The sequence below is a fragment of the Megalobrama amblycephala genome, linkage group LG10, assembly GCF_018812025.1.
Source record: "Megalobrama amblycephala isolate DHTTF-2021 linkage group LG10, ASM1881202v1, whole genome shotgun sequence".
NCBI classification, from domain to species: Eukaryota; Metazoa; Chordata; class Actinopteri; order Cypriniformes; family Xenocyprididae; genus Megalobrama; species Megalobrama amblycephala.
This window is the reverse complement of record NC_063053.1, coordinates 2929075-2951217: the sequence shown is the minus strand read 5'-3', so window position 1 is coordinate 2951217 and position 22143 is coordinate 2929075. Positions and strand designations below refer to the sequence as shown.

Genomic DNA, 22143 nt, shown 5'->3' with positions numbered 1-22143 from the left:
GTTCTGCTTACTTAAAATTGGGAACATCAAAACTCAATTTGATGTAACGGATTACCTCTTTTTTTTTTAAGTTAGCCCAACTTATTCAGGTTTAGAGTGTACATAAACCACAGACTTTCTGTTTTAATAATCACACCAAGTCATATCAAGGACGCAACCATGTCTTGAACATTGGGGGGACCAATTTTTTATAAAGCAAAAATAAACAGAACATTGAAAGAAATTCTAAGTCCAATTCTAGTTGGAAAATCATTTTTGAACTATTTGCAAATATTTGCATTACATGTAGGCTACTTTTATTTGTATATGGCCGTATTTGAGAAAAAAAAAAAAAGTCGAGTAGTTTGCATCACTGTCGGTCTTTTAAAATTTCTAGCGCAAAACGTACCGTATTAAATGTTTCGCTATTTCCATCTTACCTCACTTTCTTTCAACGTTAAACCGACGTGTCGCGATAGAATTCACACTCTACTTCGGTGAACGGTAAACCCCGCCTACTTTGATTTGATTGGCCACCTCAATCATTTTGACATTGACGAGCGCTGTTAGACCGCCGAGACAGACCAGACTAAAAATGTAACTTTTTAACCTTTTTTTCATCCTAACAACATAAAATGGCATCCAATTTTGTCATTTCTAATTATTGGAGGGACTTGTAGGGCCCTATAATTTCCCTGATCACGGAATTGCGGAATCCATTCATAAAAACGGAATTTGCTATATAACGCGGAATGTCACGGAATTTGTCATTTTTGATGAGTGAATTAAAAGCAGGTCAGCACACTTAAATTAAATCACGATATAGACTAGTGTCTGTGAATATTAAACCACAAAAAGACTATTTAAACATGAATCCTGCATGCCTGTGTGACTCTGAAATGAATGATGCGGAAGCGCAGTTTCATTTACCTCACACACAATCGTGCGGGCGCGCGCACGCTGAAGCACGTGAGACGCTCACGGTGTTTTCGTCCTCTGTCGCCTCACTATATGAACGCACAAATTCATCTCCTGCTCTGAAAGTCTCTTCATCAGCACTTAACCGCTTCGTTTGAGAAAACTACCATCATAAACACAGAGAAACTCAAAGCTCTAGGCAAACCGTCAAAATAAAAGTTCGATTTAACTTGACAGAAACATATTACTGTTGTACAGTAGAATTTAGATAAATTAATTTAACAAATTATTAAAATATATTTTAAACAATAATCTCAGTGTTTCTTCCATGTTTTAATTTGAACTGTAAAGCTCTGTTGTGCAGCACATTGTTTGACAAAAAAAAAAAGTTTAATTTCATGATTAAAAGATAAATTAAATGGTATGCGTTCATTTGATTGCCAGAAAAAATTTAAATACACAACAGAACTTCTGAAAAAAAAAAAAAAAAAATTATTTAATAAATATTGTTGTTTTTAAGAATTCAATTAATTAGACATGCTTTTTGATTATTAAAATGGAATTAAACCATTAAAATGGAATCCAGAAAACAGAATTTGGTAAAAAATAAAATTTGAGGGGAAAGAATAAATCATAGGGCCCTAAAAAATGTAATTTTTTTTGTTAAACTTATTAAATTGTTGGTAAATTGGACAAGATTCATTATTTCAATTAATCAGACATGCTTTCTGATTACTAAAATTTAATTTAACCATTAAAATGGAGTCAAAAAAAAAAAAAAAGAAAAAAAAAAACGGAATTTGGGAAAAAATAAAACAGATTTCATAGGGCCCTAGACTTGTCATATCATAGTTTCAAATTTATTTTGATCGTTCAACCCTAAATCTAAGGCACAATGTCTGAGCTCCAGTTTTTCACACAACAAAAGATGTGATTTTATTCTACCAAGCTACAAAAACGGCATAAAGCACACCATAAGTAGTCCATAAGGCATGTGTACTATATTTAAAATACAAACAGTGACTTCAATAAAAAGATACATCACTTAATTACTTAATTGACCAGCATATTGCAGCAAATGAATGCATATTCATCATTCAATCAATCAAAAATATTCCTGCAATGTCAAAATATGAGTGACAATCATTTTCAAATTCGCTGAAAATGTCTGCTTTGAGTTTCAGACTGAATTTCTGTCAAAGCAAGCGCTGTAATCATGACCAGACATTTACTACAGCTTTATAATCAAAAAACTAAATAATTGAATGATAATGTACTTTATTTGAAACAAAACATGACTTCAAAAAGATTCTTGTCTATATTACAGCAAACACAATGGGTGTAAAAAAAATTTTTTTTTCATATGAACATGAAAATTGCTGGGATGATTAAAAATTCACACCCTGTATAGCAGAAAAAACCTACCTGATATAAACAACCCTTATAATAATTCAACCAGAGCTACTACACCTCCGACCACATTGCACACATCAGAAAGGGAAGTTGTTTTCTGTTCACAAGATCAAATAAACCTGGAAGCGGAGAAGACAGGCCGCGTAAAACAGCGTTACTGGCACGATCGGCTGACTTTCCCCTGTCTGAAGAGCTTTAATGAAATATTCAGGATAAAAGGAGAGCTGTTGAATGTGATCTGACGGACTTAGCAGATAACATAGCGCACGGATGGAGATCAGCTGATTCACAATGACAAGATTAGCATAGCTTAGTCACCAGTCGAGTTACAAGTTCAGTATGATCGCTCGCAGACTAAAGCCTTCAGTATGGCTAGTTTAATGCTAATTAACAACGCTCACCATGACAATATATCTTTCCTATCACATCATACATGCAACTTGAAACGGAAGTCTTTTCTTCCCTATTGTGCCGTATATCCGAGTGAAACGGGAGCAGTACAGATCTGCAATGCTGGAGTCAGAGAGAAAACAGCTGGATTGCCAAAAAATGAATTACATTTTGTTTTTCCTTTTTCCACTCACAGAATATCCAGCCAGCGAAAGGTTTTCCAGATCCTGCAAATCTGCTCGATTGTTTAGCACAGGCATGTAGAGCACTGCTTAGAGCATTGTGTATTGTTGCCGTAACTATATGAAGGGGTTTAACGGGCGTAATGAGATTTCACCTTTTCATACACACTGGAAATCTACACTTACACACTCAACCAACCAGAAACATTCACTGCTATCAGGCTGTGTGTGTGTGTGTGTGTGTGTGTGTGTGTGTGTGTGTGTGTGTGTGTGTGTGTGTGTGTGTGTGTGTGTAAAGGTCAAAAACACATAAGATATACAGATTTCATATCTGATCATCTAACCTACATTTAAAAAGTCATTCAGCCACATTTATTTAAAAAAAAACTTTTGCACATTTGAGGCAAGACATTACAGCTGAATATGGTAAAATAAATAACCGATCACCATACTTCCCAGTTGAGTGATTACATTAAGAAGTTTTGTGTTAAAATATGCAAATTAAATATACACTAATTTGCATACATTTCCAAAACAGAAATCTGAACATTGGATAAAGCCTGATTTAAAATTTGTGTTTGATTTTTCTTGACATATTAAAAGGTTTTTACAGAGTAGATTTTGGATTTCTCTGTTTATCACTGCAGAAATCAGAAAACACTGTCAACAGCCAGAAAACAAATAACCATATTTATGGAAAGCCAAACAGTCCAAAATCTCAAAATTGATCAGTGCATAAAAAAACCAACTGTTTTTGCCTGTAGTGTCTTGCCTTAAAAACAACAACTGCTGGGCAGTTAAACCATACAAAAGAGACTTGTATTCACTCATCTTGTGCAATGCATTAAAGGTCTTCCAAAGTCAAACAATAGCCTTGTTTGAGAAGCAGACCCAAATTTAAGACTGATCACTGATAATCAATACTGTAGCTCATCTATGCATCATGCATATATTTTTTCAAAGAGGGGCTCAATATTAAAGTCAGCATGAAATCAAATATCTTCCCCTCCCTCTTGCAGTGACATCTCTTCTCTGATGAAACCTGTCACTCATGTGAGATCCACCAACTGCAAACCACAACCATCCAGTCAATTCCCCGTGGACAAAATCAAGTCCCGCCCTACATTTGTTCTTCTGTTTCACTCGGATATATACGACACAATAGGAAAGAGAAATCAAGCGCAGTTTCTGTTTCATGCTCTAAAGATAAGCATATGATCAGTTGTTTCAAACATTTGCAAACAAAGTGTAACATTTAACAAAAATGTAAAAATTAGTAGTCTGATGATGGGGTGTATTACTAATAATCCAAATGGGTCAGAAGGAACAACAACAACAAAAAAGTGCCCCTATTATGCTATTTTAAAGGTTCTTAAAGGGGGGGTGTAATGCTATTTCATGCATTCTGACTTATTTACACTGTTAAAGAGTTGCATTCTCGTGCTAAACATGATCAAAGTTTCAAATCACAAATTGGACGTATGACATTATTTCTGTGCCAAATACTCTACTTCCGGTTGTGGACATGTTGGCCTGTATCACGTCATAAAGGGCGGAATTCCTTGTATAAGCACTTCTCTCTAATAAGCGCGTGCGCGCACACACACACACACACCACCCAGAGCAAGAGCACGCCCATCAACGTGCTTCGTTCGGGATAAAGAAGCCGAGAGATTTTTCAACAATGGTTGTGTCCCAATTCAGGGGCTGCACCCTTCGTAGGCTGCATACATCAGAGACAGTCTCATGTAAGAAAAATAAGCGTTAGATTGCAACACAAGAAAGAAATTACAGTATTTTACACCTCACAATGAATATCAGTCAATTTTATTATGGTTACTTTTCTTCAAAAAGATCCTTGATGAAGTATTCAGCCTACAAATGTGACCTCCAGAGGACGCAGCCTCCGAAATGAGATGCAGCTCCTGTCACCGAAGGAGTGTGTTTTTGGTTGTGAGGGAAAGATTACCTTTTTTTCAGCTTCTCAAAGAACCCAGCGTTAAGGGAACAGAGGATGAAGTTTGTTTTTCTGAGGCAGCAACAGAGTTGCACGCATATTGTTTGTTTGTTCCCGGGATTTCGGTGATGAATGCTTTGTAAACAAGTCCCAGTTTGGTGCTGGATTTGCAGATCGCGGGCGGCGAGTAAAGCTGCATCAGATGTCTGTTTTGTTGGCAATCGGTGTGCAAGTGCATATAATGTAAACACAAACGTTTTTGTTCCCTTTTCATTTATAATGATGTCACAGCTTACAGACGATCTCTACGCAAAAGCTGCGTGCGCTCGTGACTCTTTAGCTCCGCCCACGGCACTGACGGCAGACACGCCTCCAAGAGCTCGGGTTTTTTATGAAAGTGTCAGTACAGCGTATCTATCTTTTATAAATATGATAAAACTAAAGACTTTTCGGAGATATGAAGGATGCAATATTACTCTATATGTACTCTATATGTGGCAGAAACTGTGTGTGACCTACGCTATTATTTTTTTTCGGAGATCAATAACAGGTTTACATGCATCAAAGGTAAAAAAAGGCTTTAATTTTCTTATAATATACATTGCACATCACCACATTTTTCAATGATTCTCAAACGACTCGTCTGATGATTCAGTCTCTCTAAATCACTCCTTTCCGAGAGCCTCCGATTGGTCAGATGGCCTAGTCTGTTGTGATTGGTCTACCGCTTAGAGTGTTTAAAGTCGGAAACAAACGCCCATTACCATTCCGGAGACTTCCTAAAGCTCAGCGATTGTACACACTGTAAAGACAGTAACGATAGAGTCGATTTTACCATATCAATCCTAGCGCGATTCTGATGATGAAACATTGGAAGAACTAGTCATTCAACCAGAACCTCCATCGACTTGAGCAGGACGTTTCTCAGTGATACGCTACTCAGTTTGACGTATTATGAGATGTTGCAACTGTAATTCCTCTACATCAGCATTAACAAGAGTATGTCCATCAACAAACCAATGTGTATATTTCTAATTTAATGCGGTGCACATGTGGAAACTGTATCATTAACTATATCAATAATAGTGTTAGCTGAGCACTAATGTGGAAGACTGATGTAACATTAAAGTTTGAGGATGGAGCAAGATCTGTTTTACAAAGTACTAAGAAATGTCTTTGACATTTACACAACATGAACAGCTACAGCGTTTGAGGATGCATCAAAATAGATGTTGTTCATGGGCAGCCAATGAAGAACATGTATGGGAATTAGGCAAATGTGTTACCCAGTGGCGTGTGGCCATCACGGAGGTGGGATTCGAATTCCTGACGACTCGTTTAGGCAATTCAGAGTCGAGCACATTTGGAGCAGATGATATCAAACCTGGCACAAACAGGTGCTGCATGTCTTAAAGTACCATTTTTTTAATTTAACGCCAATGCGAATGAGATTTGACAGCTGTGGCAAAAGATTATTAATCAATAATGACTTAATTTCAGTCTGTTCCCCACACAAATATAATGTAGGTAAATAGACTATTACTTATATTATGCTGATTTACCAAAAAGAATACATACTTCAGTTATACAGAAAGCATATTTTTAATATTTTGCCCAATTTTCTTTATTCTGCAAAAGTAAATGACAAAATCAATAACCGATCAAAGAAAAGCTTCTTGGATCCTGCATGTGCGTCTATTTCTCTCTCTGCTGTAACACTATCCCTTGTCATCAACTCAATTTGAAGGCCAGAATGCTGAAAATGGCGCATGCTGTGATGATTAACAGCTAAAATGCATTTGCATTGATCATTTTCAGCCTCTGCCACGCCAGTGCAGAGAAAAAAAAAAAGACAAAACAGGAAATGACCAGTTTGCACAAAAAAAAAAACCCTCAACAATTGACAGACACTTAAAAGCAGCCGTGTAATCTGATGAAATACAGTAACAAGAAATCACCAATTTTATGCCATGCAAATTGAGGTTATGACATCACAAGCATCTAACCACCAACAAAATATCATAACCAACTCCATTTACATATTAAAGTATTAAAGGTGCATCAGCAATTCAGAAACAGGCAAGGGTCAGAGAGAGGGAAAATGATCATGCAAAGCTGCATCACTGGTACATGAAATCTTAATTAACATAAGTCATGTTCAATGTTAGGAACATTTAGACTAGTTGTTGATTCAAGACAAAATCCAATGTTATGCAATAACAACTGTTCTCTTAATTAGCAAACAAAGACAGTAGGTTGTTAAAAAGACTTTCAGAGAGCAGCCGATAGCAGGTTTTCTGCCAAGTTCTTAAGCAGAACAGAAGTGAAACTGATCTGCTGCTTTACGTCGGTTCACACTTTGCCCTCGGCAACAACAAGTTGACTGAAAAATTTACCATAATGTGTGTTGATTTAACAGACAACTTAGATGACTTTCACTCAGTTACAATCTAACAACAAACCCTGTCAATAACGTGCACAGATCATGTCACCCCTCCAAAAAATAAATAGCTTATGCATATTTAAAGCATCATATTACAATATTTTAAACTGTAATATAATGAAAAAACACTATCACATTAAAGGGTTAGTTCACCCAAAAATGAAAATGTTATTTATTACTCACCCTCATGCCGTTCCACACCCGTAAGACCTTCGTTAATCTTCAGAACACAAATTAAGATATTTTTGTTGAAATCCGATGGCTCAGTGAGGCCTGCATAGCCAGCAATGACATTTCCTCTCTCAAGATCCATTAATGTACTAAAAACATATTTAAATCAGTTCATGTGTGTACAGTGGTTCAATATTAATATTATAAAGAGACAAGAATATTTTTTTGTGCACCAAAAAAAATAAATAACGACTTATTTAGTGATGGCCGATATCAGTGATTCGGATCATGTATCAAACTGCTGAAATCACATGATTTTGGCGCTCAGAACCGCTGATTCAATTCGTAACGCTCCGAAGCTTCCTGAAGCAGTGTTTTGAAATTGGCCATCACTGTACAAGTCATTATTTCGTTTTTTTGGCACACCAAAAATATTCCCCTCGCTTTATAATATTAATATTGAACCACTGTACTCACATGAACTGATTTAAATATGTTTTAGTACATTAATGGATCTTGAGAGAGGAAGTTCCATTGCTGGCTATGCAGGCCTCACTGAGCCATCGGATTTCAACAGAAATATCTTAATTTGTGTTCTGAAGATGAACGAAGGTCTTACGGGTATAGAACGACATGAGGGTGAGTAATTAATTACACAATTTTCATTTTTGGGTGAATTAACCCTTTAAAGGTGACCTATTATGCCCCTTTTCACAAGATGTAAGTCTCTGGTGTCTCCAGAATGTGTCTGTGAAATTTCAGCTCAAAATACCCCACAGATCATTTATTATAGCTTGTCAAATTTGCCTCTATTTGGGTGTGAGCAAAAACACACCATTTTTGTGTGTGTCCCTTTAAATGCAAATGAGAGGAAAACACTTTCCAGAAGAGGGCGGAGCTTTAACAGCTCAACAACAACAAAGCTGGAGAATCTCACGCAGACAAAATGACGAAAGTTTTCAGCCTTACATTGTTCAAACCGGAGTCGACACTGATGGAGAGACTCAGGAAGAAGTTACAACTTTTAGAATGAAACTGGACGTTTCTGAATGGTTAGTGGATAAATTGATGTAGTTGCTGTGGAGTTGATTCAACTCATCCACTAGCATGTGCCGTCATGTTCATCTTTTGTGTTGAATTGACCCTCGTTTGTGAAGCAGTCCGGTGTAAAATGACGGCATGTCAACAACACTCTACTACAACAACTCTTCCTCTTCTCTAAAGCAGCCCAACATGGCCCCGCCCCCTTTGTTGTGTGTTCTTGGGGGCGGGGTTTATGTAAATTTTGGGGTCTGTGATGTCACCAAACCAGGAACAAGCTTGTTGTAGTCCCTACCAGCCATTTGTTGTAGTCCTTAAACAGAGTCCTTAAAAACAACAGCTATTGTACAATTAAACCAAATCGAAACACCCATTCACACATCTTAGACATTTTATCCGAAGTCTTCAAAGTCAAACAATAGCTTTGTTTGAGAAGCAGATCCAAATTTAAGACTGATCACTGATATTCAATACTATAGAGAATCATTAGGAATAATGGAAAACTCAAAAAAAAAAAAAGAAGCTTGCATTCCAGTAACAAGAATGAGTCATTTTTGTGTGTGTGTGTGTGTGTGTGTGTGTGTGTGTGTGTGTGTGTGTGAGAGTGTGTGTGAGACAATCGCCTCAAAAGCAGCATGAACTGCTAAATGATCAGACTACAATATTCTATTCAATTCAAAGAACGTAATGTTTTCCACCTTCCACGATGCATTTAAACAATATTGTCAATCCAGCAACACTAAAACATTTCTTGATAAACACAAATGAACCCTTACCTGAAGTTTATCCTCTGGGACATTGAGCCAGTGGTTGAATGCTTGAGAGAGTTTTGTTCTGACTTGTTTTCCTATCAACAGAGAAAAGAGGGAGAGATGACAAGATATCAGAATTAGTTGCACCGCAAACATAATGTTTCCCACAACTTTCCATAAAAACCTCACAAAAACATTTGTCTTTCTTCTCCAATAAAGTGAAAGGAGTTGTTTAGTTTAACTTTTTTATTGATGTTTTTCAACAGAAAATAACATTTTGACAATGGCATTTCTTATTGTCTAGCACAAAATCTCACAGCAATGCATGCATTTGCAATAAGACAAACAGATTAGGGATGCACCGATATATCGGCCAATAATCGGTATTGGTTAACGTTTGTTAAACAAACAGACAATGATAAGGGCCGATTATATCCAGTTAATCAAAAAGGGGCGGAAAAACGTGTTCGGACTGCAACTCATACTGTGTGTGAAGAAAATCTCTCATGTTGAATTTAGGGCTGTCGAAGTTAACGCGACAATAACGTTTAAAAATAGTGACGTTAAAGCAGGCTCTATTTGACCCCGTGAATCACTCGCAGTTCAAGCCAGGTCTGCGGTTTTCCCTACACCAAACATTATTTGTAATGCGCCTCTCATACAACAATTACAAACAGCTTTCTTCTTGGTTACTTCTAATAAGAAACAAAGTCTCAGCTTTCAAATTTTGTCCATTTAATCATGAATAATAATAGCATCACAAGTACAATGGCAAATAAATTTGATGGATTTTTTTTTATCCAGCTGCTGTTTTTGCATTATAGCTGCAGGTTCATTTTATGTTCGATAATCATTTATCATCATGATACATGAAACAAGCAGTGGCTAAAGTCTCAATACTGTCATAAATCAATAGAACTGTTTTTAACCACCTTTTAAAACTTGCAGCTTGAAGATTGAAGAGCTCAGATTATACAGCAAATGGTCTTCAGCAAACAAATGCTCAGAACGAATCACTTCATCTCCATTCATGAGCCTTTTCCTCTCTAGCTTCCTGTAACTCAAGCCTTCACTGAGTTACTGCAGGTTGCACTATCTAATGACTTAATGGCAGTGTTACTCCTTCACTTCATGTGCCACGGTTTCCCTTTTTGAAATAATTCAGTTTGCCCTTTACTAATGGAAACAGTTGGATGAATCTCATGAAATAGTTACGACGCTCAAAGTTCAATGCAAAGGGAGAGATTTTTATATATATATTTTTTTTATAAGGACTACAACAAATGGCTGGTAGGGACTACAACGAATTTCTTCCCGGGTTGGTGACATCACTAACCCTGAAATTTACATAAACCCCGCCCCCGAGAACACACAACAAAGGGGGTGGGGCCATGTTGGGCTGCTTTAGAGAAGAGGAAGAGTTGTTGTAGTAGAGTGTTGTTGTCATGCTGTCATTTTACTTCACAAACGAGGGTCAATTCAACAAAAAAGATGAACTTGACGGCACATGCTAGTGGATGAGTTGAATCAACTCCACAGCAACTACATAAATTTATCCACTAACCATTCAGAAACGTCTAAAAGTTGTAACTTCTTCCTGAGTCTCTCCATCAGTGTCGACTCCGGTTTGAACAATGTAAGGCTGAAAACTTGTCATTTTGGCTGCGTGAGATTCTCCAGCTTTGTTGTTGTTGAGCTGTTAAAGCTCCGCCCTCTTCTGGAAAGGGGGCGGGGAACAGTCGCTCATTTGCATTTAAAAGGACACACACAAAAACGGCGTGTTTTTGCTCACACCCAAATAGGGGCAAATTTGACAAGCTATAATAAATGATCTGTGGGGGATTTTGAGCTGAAACTTCACACACACATTCTGAGGACACCAGAGACTTATATTACATCTTGTTAAAGGGGCACTATAGGTACCCTACAAAATAATGGATTCAAATAAAATTTTATTTTTGAAATAATATATTTTTTCATGTATAATAATAATTTTTAGATTTTCATCTGATTAGTTGATCAAAAAAAAAAAAAAAAAAAAAAAATCAATTATCAAAATAATTGTTAGTTTCAGCCCTACCCGAGAGTAAAGCATCTGGATTAATTGCATCAACGAGACCTCTTTTGATTCTGGGGTGAAATGTGACTTGCACACGTTTTAATGAGATTCACCCTCTTAAATGCAAATGAATGACCTACTGGCAGTCTTTCTCAATCACATGTGCGTCTGTTTTCCTTTTTTGAAAGAACTTTCTTTGCCCTTCACCAGCGGAGACCTCTGTTCAATTTCAGTTCCTCAGTGATTTCTTCCCTGACCTCTGCAAAAACTAGCCAAGAGGACCATCTCTGCATCACCCGCGCAGGGCTTCCACATACTGTCACAGAAGACATCATTAAAATTGCAAGAGGACGACAGGAAAACAACAGAGCGGGTTCTGATGCTGCAGCAGTATTTCTCCTCCCGCTCTCTAATATTCAGCAAACTGAATATTAGGTGGAAACGCTCTTTAAGACTCAGCAGGGTTTTACTGCAGATCAAATTAAAACATTTTCGCTTCTTAAGACCAGCGAAAAGAGAGAGAGATTTAATTCTGCGAGATGGTAGGAAACAGAAGTTGACAGAATTTTAAAAACATTAACGCAGCCATCATTTTCTAAGATAAAAATGCTGCACATGGGGTTCCCATTAAAGCATTCAGACAACATTTTAATGAACATAAGATTAATCGTTTCCAGGGCTACAACTCTGGTAGTTGGAGCAACTTAATTTTTCCTTGTTGAGCCAACACTTTATTTTGTATGTGGAACAAAACAAATCACAAATAGTCCTTGAACAACAATTGTGACTTCACAGAATCTAATAGTTATTGATGGTTCTTACATGAGACAACAGCAGGAGAAACTAATAATAGACACAAAATTGTCATTTGTTCTGCATTGTGCTGACTGCAGACTTCCTGTATGAATGCTGAGCTCTTCTGACTTATAGGATGATGATGCTTATACCACAAAATGGGTAGTTGACATGAAATGTCAAGCAGTGACAGCAGCTTTCAACAATGTGACATGCTGTTTTCCACCTATATCTGACCTCTTATATTACTCAAAGGCTATATTTGTACTTTTACAGATTCAAATGTCATTTTTTTTCAGTTTCACAAGGCAGAAAAAAGGAGTCCCTAAAGGGACATGGTGATGGAAGAAAATATGAGATGGGAGGAAAAATTATTGATTACTTGGCAACACTGGCCAAAGATCTTCATTTACACAAAAATGAAGGTTTGTCGGTTTAATCAGACTGCATTATATTTAGGGCTGTCAATTCATTAATAAATTTGTTATGGTCAACTTTTAGAATGAAACTGGACGTTTCTGAATGGTTAGTGGATAAATTTATGCAGTTGCTGTGGAGTTGATTCAACTCATCCACTAGCATGTGCCGTCATGTTCATCTTTTGTGTTGAATTGATCCTCGTTTGTGAAGTAAAATGACAGCATGTCAACAACACTCTACTACAACAACTCTTCCTCTTCTCTAAAGCAGCCCAACATGGCCCCGCCCCCTTTGTTGCATGTTCTCAGGGGCGGGGTTTATGTAAATTGTAGGGTTTGTGATGTCACTAACCCAGGAAGAAGCTTGTTGTAGTCCCTACCAGCCGCTTGTTGTAGTCCTTAAAAAGTGATTTCTGTAAAAGAAAATATCTCTCTTTGCATTGAACTTTGAACGTCGTAACTTTGCAGATGTTGTTTATGATCAAACAGCAACATTACACACTAACTAAAGTTAAGAAAGTCAAATCATAATCAAGGACCCCTTTAAATAACCTAAAGTTCAATCACACTCAGCTACTGCTTTGACTGTCAGTTTTTCACGGTAGAGAGCCACAGTTTTTGAATGACATGATGGTGAGTAAATATATATACATTTTTTTCTCTGTGATCTATTTCTTCAGCAGATAAAAATAAACTACATGTGTAATCCCTTACCTGGCAGTTGTAACAAGTACATGTACGGTTCCAGAAGAATCCTTTCAGAAGTTGCTCTTTTGTCTCCATCCATCCCTCCGTTTCTACAAAGAAACCTGCTGAGAGAGAGAGAGAGAGAGAGAGAGAGAGAGCGAGAGTAAAAACACAGCCTCTACAATACAGTCATCGCTCATTACGTCTCTTATGGAAGGTCTGACTAAATGCCAGACACACAGCCAATTATTCTCGGCTGAGTTGTCATTAATTCAATTTGCTTTACTTCCTGGTGAACTCCTAACATTATGCATGCGGTGTCGGAACACTTTGGGGTTTTCCCACAGTAAGCAGGGCATAATTTGTTCCAGAACATGTGCAATCCTATTTCAGTAGCGCTCAATCTAATTTACCTTTGAAAGAAATGTATAATAATGTTTCATTAAAGTATATCAAGTGTATATAAAATGCAATATCCTTAAGTTTCGGATTACAATTTTGAAAATGTCTTTGAAAAACATTCTCTTCTGCTTACCAAGGCTGTATTATTTGATTAAAAACAGTAATCTTGTGAAATATTACTATAAATAAATGTATTATATTTTAATATAATTTTAAAATGTGATTTTTCAGCATCATCAGTCTTCAGTGTCACATGATCCTTCAGAAATCATTCTAATATGCTGATTATTATAAATGTTGAAAACAGTTCATATTTTTGTGGAAACTGCGATTTATTTTATTTTTCAGGATTCTTTGATGAATAGACTGTTCAAAAGAACATAATTTATTTGAAACAGGAATTTAACATCATAAATGTCTTTACTGTCACTTTTGACCAATTTAATGTAACCTTACTGAATAAAAGTATTAAAAAAAATAAATGTTTACAGACCCCAAACTGTTTAATAATAGTGCATATACACACATATGGAGTTCAACATTTTGACCTAAAGCCTTATGATTAAATGCTCAATTTTTATTTTTATGATTAAAAAACTAACTATTTATTCAACAATGGTGTTTTATCGCCACTGTATAAATGCAAAGACGCACTCAAAGCTGCAATACAGTGATTTTACAAGGATAAAGGATGATTCAGCTCTAAAATCACTCCTAAACCATGGTTAAAATTACTGTAACAGATTAATTGGCTTATTTATTTATTAATTACTCATCATTTTGAATGAAAAACCCTACTGTAATCCCTAATGCTCAAAATAATTGGTTTGAGTAGGACAAACTTAAATTAAACAAATTAGTTAAATTAACTTTTATGAGTATTTAGCACTTTCTTTTTCTTTCAAGTTCACAGAACTGATATATTAAAGTTTTTTTTGAACTTATTTATTTTAATTTAGACAAATTTAAGTTTAACTGAAACTAGGCTGGGATTTCTATTTTCCAGCATGCTTTGCCCATTGCACTCGAAAGGGAGAGTCATTCTAAAATTAAGTGTTATGTTTTTGTTTTGTTTTTTTTTGTGCAAGATTAATGTTAAGAGGGAGATTTAGTAGTGATTTGTGTTTTGTTATGCTAATTTAGTTTCTGTTAATGTGGGTTTTTGGAGAGTTACCATCATGTTGACAAGTAGCGCATGCGGATTAGTTTGTGAATAAGTATATTAAAGGGTTAGTTCACCCAAAAATGAAAATAATGTAATTAATTACTCACCCTCATGTCGTTCCACACCCGTAAGACCTTTGTTAATCTTCAGAACACAAATTAAGATATTTTGTTGAAATCCGATGGCTCAGTGAGGCCTGCATAGCCAGCAATGACATTTCCTCTCTCAAGATCCATTAATGTACTAAAAACATATTCAAATCAGTTCATGTGAGTACAGTGGTTCAATATTAATATTATAAAGCGAGGAGAAAAAAAACAAAAATAACCACAAAAAAAAAAATAACGACTTATATAGTGATGGCCGATTTCAAAACACTGCTTCATGAGGCTTCGGAGCATAATGAATCAGCGTATCAAATCATGATTCAGAGCGCCAAAGTCATGTGATTTCAGCAGTTTGACACGCGATCCGAATCATGATTCGACACAAAAGATTCATAACACTCCGAAGCTTCCAGAAGCAGTGTTTTGAAATCGGCCATCACTATATAAGTCGTTATTTAGGGTTTTTTTTTTTTGTGTTTTTTTTCTCCTCGCTTTATAATATTAATATTGAACCACTGTACTCACATGAACTGATTTAAATATGTTTTTAGTACATTAATGGATCTTGAGAGAGGAAATGTCGTTGCTGCCTATGCAGGCCTCACTGAGCCATCGGATTTCATCAAAAATATCTTAATTTGCGTTCTGAAGATGAATGAAGGTCTTAGGGGTGTAGAACGGCATGAGGGTGAGTAATTAATGACATTATTTTCATTTTTGGGTGAACTAACCCTTTAATGCTTTATATTGATATACTCATTTAGCAAGTGCTATACCATACTATTGTTAACATGTTAGCAAATTAACATTTTCTTAATTAGCTAGTTATAGCTAGATAAGTTTACACTGATAAAAATGTTAACTTTGAGGTTATATGATAATTTTGAGTGAATTAGTGTACTCAAACATTTAAAGTTAAGAACAATTAAAATTTAAGAGTGCAAAATAAAAATCTGCCAGTTCTGCTTACTTCAACTTTGAATTTCTTAACTTAAATTGGTTAGATGGCAAAACTCAAAAAATCTGAGGCAAACTTATTTGGGTTTACAGTGCACATGATGACCAAATAAAATGTTGCAATTTATAACATCAGGTTTTAAATGAGTCATGCCTATTAAAACAAAGATCTAGCAGGACTCAACAATAAGGACTGCCCGATGGGACAGTAGATGGAACGGTCACTTGCCCGATCGGGCAAGTGCTGTAGGGTATGCGATATATATAGTCTATGATATCGTAATTGTTGATTTAACGATCCGAAATTATCGAGTATGTCCCTCACTTTACAAAAAACAAACAAAAACACACCCATTGAGTGCACGCATGCACTACGTGACATAGTCTAGTAGGTTAGACAAGTGCGCGTGCATATTTAGAGTGCACGATTTAGTCTACTAAAATGCCTTTAGAATGACCCAGAATTCAAAAATGCCCCTGTATATATTTCATATTTATATAATTTAATATAGTTAACCAATATTACAAAGAGCGCTGTTTTTCTCCAAATATTAACATGATTACAAATGTGATATTGATTTTATTCAGTGTAACGTACAGTTTAATGAACAAGAACTTAATATCAAGTGACTTACATTTTAGACACCAAATCGCTTGTTTCGCTCTTTCGCCAACAAAAATAGTACCAAAGTCCACAGAATTGTTTTGCGTCTCTGAGCAACACTTCCTGAATTAATCAGCCGTTTGAATGAATCGGTTGAATTTCAATGACTCACTCATTAATAGTGATTTGCTGCCACCTACTGGTGGGTTTAATTTCACATTTAAGGTGTCTTCATATTTTTTAATAATTTCAAATAACAGTATTTAACGTTTTATATTTTCAACATTAAAAAAAGTTATGCATCTATAACTGCTCTTGACTGATTAACTTTAATAAAGTTAATCTATTCTATAATTCTATAGTTATACATTAGATTACAATTTCTGTACCTGAAAATCTCCTGTTTAAACCTACATGAAAAACTTGAAAAGCACCATTTATTTCATTTATATGTTTGTTCTGTCGTATTTATTTGTGCCATTACTCGTAATTTGATTATTTGTTACTATTTTATTACTTACTGTTTATTTGTCTAACAATATTTAAAATATATATATAATATAGTTAATCTAGTAGCTTTTGGTGTCATAACCCTATTTATTGAGGTTAAATGTAACAAAGACAACGAAAACAATATCTATGATTATTTTATAGGCCCATTTTCTTGTCTTTTACTTTTATTAATTTGTTTTTGTGGGGCCAGTGAAAATTTTGGCGGGGGAAGTAAAAATTTGAACCAATTTGAGCAAATTTGAACCCAACCGGGCCAGCAGAAAAAAATCCTTGTGTTGAGCCCTGTCTAGTATTGCAATTCTTCAGAGTAAATCTAACTGGGTCATAATAAACATTCAATCACTTACATCTCAGCAATTGTAGTGACACGAAACAGTAGACAAGAGCTTAAGCATCAATAGGACCAATTTATTACAGCATGTCGCTGTCATGGAAGTGCAGCACTGACTCATAAACAATTTCATGGACACAACAGTGACATGCTTCTGCAGTCCATCCCATCACTCAGACACACACAATCTCTTCTCTTTGAGCTTTCACTGACAACACAATGTGCTTTTAACTAAAAGCCTTGCTTTATGATTACTTTACCAAGTAATGGTATAACAAGTATTATGTGCAAAATAAACAGTTTAGAACAAAAAAAAAGGATGATCATCATAATCATGCTTACTATTGTGATTTAAATGTACTGGTAATTTGCCAAACAATTTAATTTAATATTATAATCGTAGCTAAATATTCACAAATGCACATTTAATAATAAAAATAATAAATAATAATAATAATAATAATAATTAAATAAAAACATAATAAATAGCATGTATTTGTTATTTAATGTTGCCTACATGTATAATTAACGGTTACAATAACGTACATTTATAATAATAACAATTATTTTGCTTTAAGTAAAATCAGTAAGGTAACAAAGTAAAATAAATGCCCCACCCACCTTTCCGATCGAAAAATCTGCACTCTAGCACTTCCGCTTTCGTAATCCAGCACGTCACTCTTCCGCTTTCGATTTTTTTTTCAGGCACAGCCAGCTCGCTAGCATTAGCCAGTTAGCCAAAGACGGTAATTTAACTCCACTTCGATTCACAACTCGTTTAGAACGCAATCAAAACGGCACCTCATCATCTTTAATGCTCTAATATCCCGTCATATGAAGAAAGAATAGATATTTAAGACGCGCCAGAGACCCTTCAGTTGATCTGTCATGTCTGGGTTTGACAGGAAGCTCACTCATCCCTGCTGCTCGCGCTTAAATACGCCATGGAGTCCACAGAGAGCACGCGCAGAAAGTGGGTGGGGCCTGAAGAAATGTTAAACCAGCACTGAACTATGGTAAATGTAGTATATACACAAAATACTATAAATATTATACTATATATATATATATATATATATATATATATATATAGTATAAGTGTAAATATATGTGTGTATATATTTATATATAATATATGTATATGTATATATTTATTTTTGTATATATACATACACACATTATATATACATATTCATATACATATACATACATACACATACATATTCATAAATATATATATATATAGTATAAGTGTAAATATATGTGTGTATATATTTATATATAATATATGTATATGTATATATATATTTATTTTTGTATATATACATACACACATTATATATACATATTCATATACATATACATACATACACATACATATTCATATATATATATATATATATAGTATAAGTGTAAATATATGTGTGTATATATTTATATATAATATATGTATATGTATATATATATTTATTTTTGTATATATACATACACACATTATATATACATATTCATATATATACAAATACAAATACATATATATATATACACACACACACATATTATATATATGCATATTCACATTTATACTATATATATACATTTAAATATACATATATTATATATACATATATACACATATTTACACATACAATATATATATATATATATATACACACAAATATAAATGTGTGTGTATATATACATATATTATATATACACATATTTACATTTATACACACACACACACATATACATTTACATATTCATATTATATATACATATAAACACATATATTTACACTTATACAATTTAAATATATATATATATACATTTACATATTCATATTACATATACACACATATATTTACACTTATACTATAATATATTAATTATAATTAAAATAATTTTTAGACCTTTTCTTAATCACAGTATTTTGATTGCAGATGTACTGTAAGATTATATATGACACTGAATGTTGTTATTATTTTTACATTTTCGTGAATGTCATTTTAAAAACATGCAAGTGCCAACCAGCTTTGCAATATTTTACGGATAACAAACGATGCCGTGTAGTAGTGCCTAAACATTCAACCAGAACATGAAAACAATAATGCTGAATATCTCGAATAATGTTGGTTATTTCTTGTATTCGAATAAGCGTTTAGACTCCCTCAGATTTAATTGTGCGCGAAGCGCAGGCGCGTGAAAGTGGGTGGAGCCTGGGAATATTTCCCCTCACTGTTGAACTTTGGGAAATGTAGTTCACGTCATCATTGTGTGTTCCACCGTCCCAGCGACGATACAGCGCGGGTGTCATATTCAAAACATACAAGTCCCGTGTATCTTTGCGATTAAATTACGTTTCTCCGATTTTACCTTCCAATAGAAAGCGAACGGGGCGGTTGGTGCGCGTGAGGCAGCCAATGTGCGCGCGCAGTATCCACAGTGGGAGGTTTGTGTATCAATCCTTCAGTCCGTTTCAGAAGCGGAGAGGATTACCACAGAGAAAACGAGTGCGATTGCCGAGCTGTTTTGTCGGATTCGCATCCCGACACCTTTCCTACATTTTCGGACGACGTTTCCAGCGTTGATCGTCGATGATTTTCCTCGATTGTCCAATGGATTACTAATTTAACGGAGGAACATCGCGATCTGTCGGATATATATCAGGTAGGACATTATGTTAGAGACGTTGATCGAAAGAAAACTACGCTGCGTCGAGCTTCAGTGTTCAACTAAATCATCACTTGTTAGCGTTATTCACGCGACTGCAGCTGAATCGTCTATTTTGACGGGTTTTTTTTTATTGTTTTCTCAAGGTTTAATAGTGCATCTAAACAGCGGGGGACTTTTTGTTCGCCTTTATTAGTAGACTGTACAACTTTGGGCTTCACTTGTATCGCCGTCAGCAGATGTTGTGTAGGAATTTACCAAAAAAACTCGACCACTTTCTTTTTCAAATAGCTGATCTGCCTTGCTGGATCCCTTACGTAAGGCTTTGTTTGATCGAAAGAGATATTTAGACTAAAAAAGCGTTGAGTTTTGACAGGACAAATGCGCGAGATTGGATTATGTACACAATGATCACTCGCTCTTTAACGTACAACTCTCGCGCACGAATGAATCAACAATGTTGTAGTTTTCGATTCTGGATGTTCACTCATCTCAATATCGACTATTTATGTGTTTATCACGAGCTTTGGCTTCCTCTGGATCATCCTCGTCGATTTCTACGGATGTTTTTGAGCCTGAACAGAAATGGCTGGCGAGCAGATTTTCATTTACACCGTCTGGTAACGTTAGTTGTCAACCAAGCTAACGTTAATTGTTATATTTGCCAAGATAATCGGCTCTATTTCGACGACACGGACGTTAGTTATTGTTTGAGGTGACATTGTCGTCAGGCTCGCGGCGACGCATTTGTTTTCCATTCAGTTGACGGGAGATGTCGAAAGAAAATAAGTCCGATTTCCCCGATCGCAGCAAGTTGTACAAACCCTGTTTGGGTTGACCTTGTTCGGAAAGCCTTCATTGTGTTGATCGTGTTGCACACAAGCCGTCAGCATTTTGTAGCCGAGCTTTGTCGCCTCCATTTAAACAGGTCTCGTGTCAGTTCTTTGTGATTTAACCGTCTAGTTTGGCTTTATTCGAAATGGCAATGTCGCTGTCGTCCCACTTCACGAAGTCAACATGTCTTGCAGCTATAAAGAGTGGGGGCGACAGATTTCGTTGTTTTGTACGTTGAACGTCGCAATGATAAGAATGTCGATGTCAAGCGACTGCAGTTGTGTGGCACAGAAATGGCGTCATAATGCTGTAGCGCAGTCGACATTACGCGAACCCGTGCACGCAGACTACTGTTTCTCTCGTTTAACTTTCTCTAGTAGTTTAACTTTGGTTGTTTTACTCGTTTTACTTCTCAACTTCGTTCTGAGCAGAGAGTTCGCGCTTCTGTGGTGAAGAAAAAATCACGTTGATTTCGACACGCGGTCATTATATAAACGGCTGAAACACTTACGGCTGCTGTAAGCATATATTACAAATAAAATGTCCTTATTAGCTGACAGAATAGGTGTCTTTACAAATCACAACTGTCTCTGTGACAGCCACAGGCTGTGTAAACGACTAAAAGAGTAAGGGGAGCGGTCCGTCCTTGTCTTAGCCAATCAGAAACGCGCTTTGTCCGTCAATCAATTTGTGCTGACATTGCTGGGATGTCTGTGGAGGGCGGGGCTTTGTTGAGAGGGCGTGTGGTTGAAGTGATGGGGGTTGGGTTAATTCAGTGACCAAGTCTGGGAAGTTAGAAACCTTAAATGACCAATTGGACTAAGGTTTTGTTTTTTTTAAAATTCTGTTGGAAATGACCCTTCGCTGAGTTTGATTGACAGGCGATCTAACCAGTCATAACGCCAAATCTGCCATTTTGTCCGACAAAGCAGTCAGGAGTTAGAAGATTAACCTCGGTGGACTTGAACTTGAAAAATGGAGTGTACTGACGTCTTTCCGCATTTGAAACAATATTCCTTCTGATGTTCATTCATGTTTATTTGATGCTATTAATTAACTAGTAGGAAGAGATGATCGGTTCATGAGCTGCTTAAAGGGATAGTTCACCCAAAAATGAAAATTTGATGTTTATCTGCTTACCTAAGATGTAGATGACTTAAAGGGTCATGAAACCCCCCTGTTTTACCCTGGTCGTTCACACCTCTGAGCTGCAAAAACTCTGTTAAAATGGGCGTGTAAAGCTCTGGAAAAGTTGGAGTGTAGAGGGGGGGAAGAGGGGAGAGAACAACCAATGAAGCACAGACATAGAACACACTCATTATACAGAATAATGAATATTAATATATGAGCA

At 35.8% G+C, this 22143-nt stretch overlaps 2 protein-coding genes across 6 annotated transcripts in view; one reads left to right on the top strand and one right to left on the bottom strand.

Moving 5' to 3' along the window:
• Positions 1 to 18252, bottom strand: part of ggps1 (geranylgeranyl diphosphate synthase 1) — a 30708-nt gene extending 12456 nt beyond the window's left edge. The window contains exons 1-3 of one of the 2 annotated variants that reach the window (XM_048203958.1): positions 17907 to 18252; positions 13234 to 13331; positions 9271 to 9341 (exon numbers count right to left, since the gene is read on the bottom strand). In XM_048203958.1, the coding sequence (XP_048059915.1) occupies positions 9271 to 9341; positions 13234 to 13306 (144 nt within the window). In that variant the 5' untranslated portion in view covers positions 13307 to 13331; positions 17907 to 18252. The remainder of the gene's footprint in view (positions 1 to 9270; positions 9342 to 13233; positions 13332 to 17906) is intronic. The other variant, XM_048203959.1, reaches the window with a different exon arrangement.
• A 1372-nt stretch (positions 18253 to 19624) lies between these two features.
• arid4b (AT-rich interaction domain 4B) overlaps positions 19625 to 22143 on the top strand; it is a 91540-nt gene continuing 89021 nt past the window's right edge. For 2 of the 4 annotated variants that reach the window (XM_048203956.1, XM_048203955.1), the window contains exon 1: positions 19625 to 19955. The gene's annotated coding sequence lies outside the window, so the exon portion shown is untranslated. The remainder of the gene's footprint in view (positions 19956 to 22143) is intronic. The other 2 variants (XM_048203953.1, XM_048203952.1) reach the window with 2 other exon arrangements.